Source organism: Lutra lutra, chromosome 3, assembly GCF_902655055.1.
Source record: "Lutra lutra chromosome 3, mLutLut1.2, whole genome shotgun sequence".
Taxonomy (NCBI): Eukaryota; Metazoa; Chordata; class Mammalia; order Carnivora; family Mustelidae; genus Lutra; species Lutra lutra.
The window spans coordinates 33,985,452-33,991,825 of record NC_062280.1 but is presented as its reverse complement, the minus strand read 5'-3'; the positions used below and the strand labels follow the sequence as shown (position 1 = coordinate 33,991,825).

The following is a 6,374-nucleotide window of genomic DNA, read 5'->3' as shown; positions in this document are numbered from 1 at the left end:
AAGACAGGACAGAACTGTAGTTTCACTGGGGATTTTGAAAATCACATGTGAACATTTAAAACTTTGATAAAATATTTTCTTTTCTAAAAAAAGCATAAATTTCAAAAACTGACTCAAGAAGAAATGAGCCAATAGCTATGCCAGAAATTGAGTTAGTCATCAAAAGATTCTCCTGACAGCCTCCTTTACCCTTTCAAAAAAAAAAAAAAAACCCACCAAGCCAGATGATTTTCCATAGGTGGGAGGAGTCTTACCAAACTTTCAAGGAGCATTTATTCTCTCTTATTAAATGATTTCAGAAAGAGGGAGATAGAAAGAAGTCAGCCAGTAATTTTATGAGGCTAATATAACCTCAGTTGCAAACAGGGTAAGAATAACACAAGAAAAGAAAATCATAGGCAAATTACATGTATGATTTGGTTGCAAAAATCCTAATTAAACTACTTGCAAACCAAATTCAGAATTATATCTATCTAAGAGGCCAAAGTAGAAACTTGAGTCCTTTTTTTGACCTGCCCTCAGAAGTCACTCAGGGCAGTTTTCTCTGGGTTTTGCACGCCAGCCCCCTAGTGCAGGAGACACTTGCAGGAAGATCTAGCTTCTCCATCACAGCAGGAAGCAAGGACCACTGGGGACCACCCTGGAGGCTGGCTGCCACAACCAAGTCCCATTCCCCCCTGTAAGACATTAAAGGACTACATAGTGTACTCGCATCTCTAAGAAGTGCCAATGTAAAGTGTTTAATTTTTTTTAAGCCCAGTGTTTGTTTAATCCACATCTGTTTGACGACTGGAACCCTTTTATTCACCAAACACCTACTAATGCCTGTACAGTGCTCTTTGAAAATGCTGCTTTCGGCTGTTTAGTTAAAGGGAGTATCATGAGAGAACACTCTAAACATTTGTTAATTTTCTGAATGTTCCACATGTAACAGAACATCTAATTTATTTCTTGAGGCTCATTCGTGAAAGCCCAACGGTAAGTGATGTGGCTTCCCTTTCTTTCAGGTTGTCAGTGGTTCATCCCTTTTAAAGTCCACCTTGGGTAGGACTCTCTAGCCTCCAGGTCTGGAAGGGAGTGCTGAGGGTGGGAGGCCGTGGGGAGGTGGGGGGTGGTTGGAGGAAGCATTACCAGGGGCTTCTGGAACTGGGTGGGAAATAGAGTCCGAAACTGCTAGGATCCCATGATTCCAACTTAATTAATGCCTTTGAGTTCTCCCTTCCCATTCTCTCTCGCATCTGCTTTAAAATGTTATCAGCACTTTGAAGGACAAGCTGGGTGGTCCTCCTCTTACCACATGATGTCACTCTAAGAAAATTAATAACCCCCAGTGAGGCTGGCCGTGCCTTTCATATGTGTAACATATCCAAGACTTACCCTATTGAAACAAGTAACCCCTAAAATTAGCTGTCTCCAATTTAGTGCACATTGGACTTGGCGATCATCTCAGGAACCACACCTACCGGGCTCCGATTGAAACTCACCCCCTTCGGGGAAGAAGATTTCCGGCACGAGGGAGAGAACAGCCAAAGGGTTAGGGGATATCTCTGGGTCAAACCTGCAAGAGAGAAAACGCAAGGAAGGGCTGAAACCCGAAACTTCTAAAATGGATTTTAAAAAATTAAGTGTCATGATTAACAAAATAACTTTTGGGGAATAATTTTTCTCTTGGAAACCCGAGCCTGCCTCAGCTGCTAAGGGGAAGCAACGGGAATGCTGGAGTCTGCCCAGTATCTGGGTGGGAAGGAAGGACAACAGGAGCCTGACACGGGACAGGAAGGAGGGTGGAGACCAGCCTTAACCTGCACAAGTGTGCAACTCGGGCGGGTTCCCGGTGGCGCTGTTAGGAGTTGGTGCTGTGTGCCCTGAAGTGTCCTTCCAGGCTTGGAGGCTCCGGGAGGAAGGCGAGAAAGGGGAAAAAACGGAAATGGCATTGACTTCCATGTTTCAGAGGAGGAGCATTGACTTCCATGTTTCAGAGGGGGAGCGGTGAACTGCCCGAGAGTTCAGAGGAGGGGGCTTGCTGCCAGAGGGGTCCGGGCGCCGGGTGCTGCCCGGGCTACCTGCGGGGTCCGGGGTAGCGCTGAAGCCTGCGGTACCCGCGCTCGCGGCAAGCGGAGGCGGGGACAAGACGTGGAAAGGCAGGCCCCAGAGCAGGACCCGAGGGCTTCGCGGTAACTGTGCGGGGCTACCAGGAGCCGCAGGTGGTTCTACAGGAGAGGCGAAGGGGTGATACCTGCGATTAGTAAGAAATTCATCCTTATAAAAAGGAGAACAGCGGGCCTACTGAACTGGCTGAGCGCCAACCAGAGGAAGTGCTGGGTTCATGCTTGGGGCTCCGCGCCTCCAGGAAGCCTTCCGAGATGAGCCCCTTCGCCGCGGGCTTTCATCCGGGCCTGGGTGAATCGGGTGCCCGGGCGGCCTCGGCTGGGCGGGGCCCTGGCTCTCGGTCTTGCACGGGACGGGGGTCTCGGCAGCCTCAGGAGGTCACTGCGAACAGGCGTGGGGACCTGGGCGCGGCGCGGTACCAGTGTGGTGGGTACCGGGCGGCACAGCACCTCGGGCCGAGGACAGCGCCGAGCGAACGCGGCCTCTGCCCCAGCGGAGCGGCTCGAGGGGCGCACCTGCCCGTCCTGTGCCCGGGGTTCGGCGGCGGCGTTTCCCGGGACCCGGGCGGGTCGCGGAGGGCGCGGATGGAGTTGGCCCGGGCGGGCAGCCGGGGCCGGGTCCCGCCTTGCAAGACCCCCGCGGCGCCGCCGGTTCCCGGTCTGGGCGCTGGGACGCGCGCGTCCGCGGGAGAGAGGGGCTGGAGGCGGGCGGGGGCGACTGGCCTGGCTTCGCCTCGGATTCCGTCTGGCCTGCAGGATGCTGGGGTGCCCGCCCCTTTTCGCTTCTCTGTCGCCGGCGCTGCGTCCGGGGTCTCGGCCTTTGTCTCACCGCCCTTGTTATTCCGATTTCTGAACCCTGACACCCTGTCTTTGGCTTCGCAGTTTGAATTCCCCTGAGAACCACCTCCTCCACCCTGTCCCCATCCGTGACAGCACGAAACGGTCACTTCGCGCCTTACACAAACACAGAGCCCTGCCCAGCCCCCGCCCTGACCTCTCCGCTCCACCGTGAGGAAAAGATCCAGTAACAGAGTTAGACACCAGGTTCTCCAAGTGGTTCTCAAACTGGGTCCCTGAGTCCTATTCTCTGGCCCATCCCTATTTTTTCCCCTAGCAGTTAGGACTTTTCTCTGAAAAGCTTTTCCCTTCTTTCCTCTCTTTGTACTAAAAGGTGAGTGGTGATGCCAGCGCTCTTGGAGAGTAAAAGTTAAAGGGTGGGTGGCTGGGGTGAAGGCCACAGGCATCAGAACAAAGGGCTCCCAGCGGCAGGTACGCCACCTGGACAGGAATAGAGCCTGACCCTCAGAGTCACCGCGGTACCAAGGCGGGGTGGGAGGTGGGGGGTGTGTCTCCTCTTCCCTTTCTAACTGGGCTTGATCAGGTTTTGCTTTATCAAGGCCACATTGTTACAGCTTACTTAGGTAATGATGAGGCAATGAAAAACAAACGGTGAGTTTGCCATTTGCGGGGCGGGGAGGGGGGCGGGGGAGGGTAGTAATACCTCAGAGAATCCAGGCTGAGGTTAGAGGCAACTGCTCCTGGTGCCCACTGTGACTTTTCTGGTAAGAAGTAAACTGTGGGAGCGAGGAATAGCTTATCCTTCAAATCTTGACACTAATCAACAGTGATTAAGTTCAAATGAGTGGGTTGAGTAGCTGGGGAATGTCAAGTGTGGCAGGCCCTTGACAAGCAAACATAATGCAGAATGGTCACTATGTCACAGCCTGAAGCTGGAGATTATTGGGCAAAAGAAAAAGAGAAATAAGCGGGGGTGGGGGGTGGGGAGTGGGGGGGGGGCAAAAGCATCAAGAGTTGAATGAGAAGTGAAGAAAGGCAGTTCTGGGTAAACCTCATTCAAGAATTATCACTTTAATGGGTAGTTGCTTACAAGCTAGAGATGGGAAATGTTTCTGCCTTTAATACTAAACCAGACAAAAATATTTTCTAGACTGACTGAGGATACTGATTCTCTCTTCTCTCTTCCTTAGGTTACAGCCTTGTAGGGGAACATGGCAGTTGGAGTTAAAACAAAACAAAACAAAACAAAACCCCACTTTGAATCCTAATCACACCTTTCCATGCTGCATGGGAGGCAGGAGAACTATTGATCTACAGAGCCTCTGCTAGTTCCTCAGCTAAATAGGATTGTGTGAGAATTAAATGAGACACCAGGCCCAGTTACACCTGGTAGATGCTATTAATAAATAGAATAGTCATTGCTAAAATTACTGTTCCTGACAATAAGCTATTTTTGTAGAAATCACGCTATGGCTTTAGTAGACACTCAATAAATAATACTAAAAAAGCAAATGAATGACCCTACTTCATAAGTACTACCATGTCTTATCTTTAGTCCCCGACTTTCAGTTTTATCCTCAAGACAATATTACACAGATGAGGGGTGCCTGGGTGGCTCAGTGGGTTAAGCTTGTGACTTCCACAGGTCATGATCTCAGGGCCTGGGGTGGAGCCCTGAGCCCCTCAACGGGCTCTCTGCTCAGCAGGGAGCCTGCTTCCCCCTCTCTCTCTGCCTGCCCCTCTGCCTACTTGTGATCTCTTTGCCAAATAAATAAATAAAATCTTTAAAAAAAATTACGCAGATGAAAATATTGGCATTTTCTTAGTTTTGATTTGTTCTATTGAAGAACAATAGAAACGTCTACAGACTGGGGATAAATGAGCTGGTGGGACTCTGACATCAAAGGTCTAGTCCACTAAACCAAACAAAAGAATGTGAAGGGGGCATAGTCAAGAGTGGGAAAGAGCCACATCTCCTGCAAAGTCTGTTTTCATTTAGGGTGCTTCCCAATTTTTCTTATCGTTCTCAAGGTCAGCGTCCAGCCTTCTTAGGATGCAAAAGTGCTTTGGAATGTTCGAAAGAAGTGGAGAATATTCTTCTAGTCCCTGGAAACCCTACCTCTCAGAGGGTGATGGGGGTGGGGGAAGAGAGAATAATTAAATAGTAAGTAAGTTAATATTGCTCTCATTCTGCTAGCAGGGGCCAGATGGCGGGATTTACATTACAAAGGTTGAATTTCCATTATGAAGAAGCCCTTTAGGTATTTTATAACTAAATCCTCTTAGGCAAAGACTTGTAAAGACTTGCCTTGACTAAATGTTCTTTATAAAGCATCCCAGTTCCACATAAAAGGGAAGGAACAGTGATAGGATGGATGCTGTTTGGGGGTGAATCTCCCAGATTGGTGGCTGAGAAGGAGGCATGTGGAGAGGGCTGTGCTGTGAGTGACAGTAGCGACTTCTCTATCTCCGTGAGGGCTCCTGTTGTTGTGGCCCATGGGAGAGTCTGCACTGGGGATCAGAATTAGCTCCTAAGTCAGAAGGGGGCAGGGGGAGAGGAACTGGCTGCTGTGAAGGAAACTTCAAGCCTTGGACAGGATTTTAGTGTAATGCAAGGAGCAAAAGCTGGGGAAGAAAGACCGGGTTCCAAATAAAGGGAGTCAGTGTGTTTTCGGGGGCAGCTCCAGAATTTTCGGTGTGGGAGATGGTTTGAGGCAGCCACTGCTTTCAACACCTAAGAGTCTCTGTCTGGAAGATCTCTGTGGGGCAAATGCTGATTTTACTTAGACTGCACATTCATCTGACTCGGTTGGTCTGGACAAAAGGGATGGAGGAACTAACACACGATCCTGCTTGACCACTGCTTGTACTCTTTATATCGTTTTGATTGCCAAAAAAAAAAAAAAGTTATTGCAAAAATGGGGTTTTATGGTAAACCTCCCACAGAAGCCCAGCCACCTTTACAGAGGCCATAAAAGAATCAAGGTCGCTGACAGAGAACGAAAAGACCCACCCAGGAACCAGGTTTGCGCAGGAGTCTTGTGTTACCTGCCATTGTGGGGACTTTGGGGATTTTTGTTCTATTCCCCGGCTGCTGCTGCTCACCAAGGCCATCCATCTTCTTTCTGGGGTCTCCTTGACATCCACTGTCTGTCCCTGTGTTTGCCCTTGACACCTCCCTCGAAAGCATACCCAACTGGTCCAATTTAGTTTCCATGAAGCCAAGAGAGGAGTTCGCTTCTCAGAAGTTGCAGAGGAGGGAGTCACGCTGGAAGAACTGTCCGGGGCTGCTTCTCTCAGCGGGTGTCTCTGGGAGGCACCTCCAGAGAAGGTGATCTCCAGGACACAGGCTGTTTTCTGCTCCAGGTGCAGGAGCACGAGGCTGAGGGAATGTGCTCACATCCCCTTTGTCTCAGCACTCTCGGAACATGTGGACAGGAAAAGGGCCTCAGGGGGTATGTGAAACAA

At 50.0% G+C, this 6,374-nt stretch overlaps 1 protein-coding gene across 1 annotated transcript; it reads right to left on the bottom strand.

Annotated features, from left to right (window-relative positions):
* Positions 1-1,186: 1,186 nt before the first annotated feature.
* LOC125095519 (uncharacterized) lies at positions 1,187-6,123 on the bottom strand. Its single transcript, XM_047722013.1, has 3 exons — positions 5,955-6,123; positions 2,625-3,495; positions 1,187-1,558 (listed from the first exon to the last, which is right to left on the bottom strand). Exons 1-3 carry the CDS (start codon positions 6,121-6,123, stop codon positions 1,447-1,449), a joined length of 1,152 nt encoding a protein of 383 aa, XP_047577969.1. The 3' UTR covers positions 1,187-1,446.
* Positions 6,124-6,374: the final 251 nt, after the last annotated feature.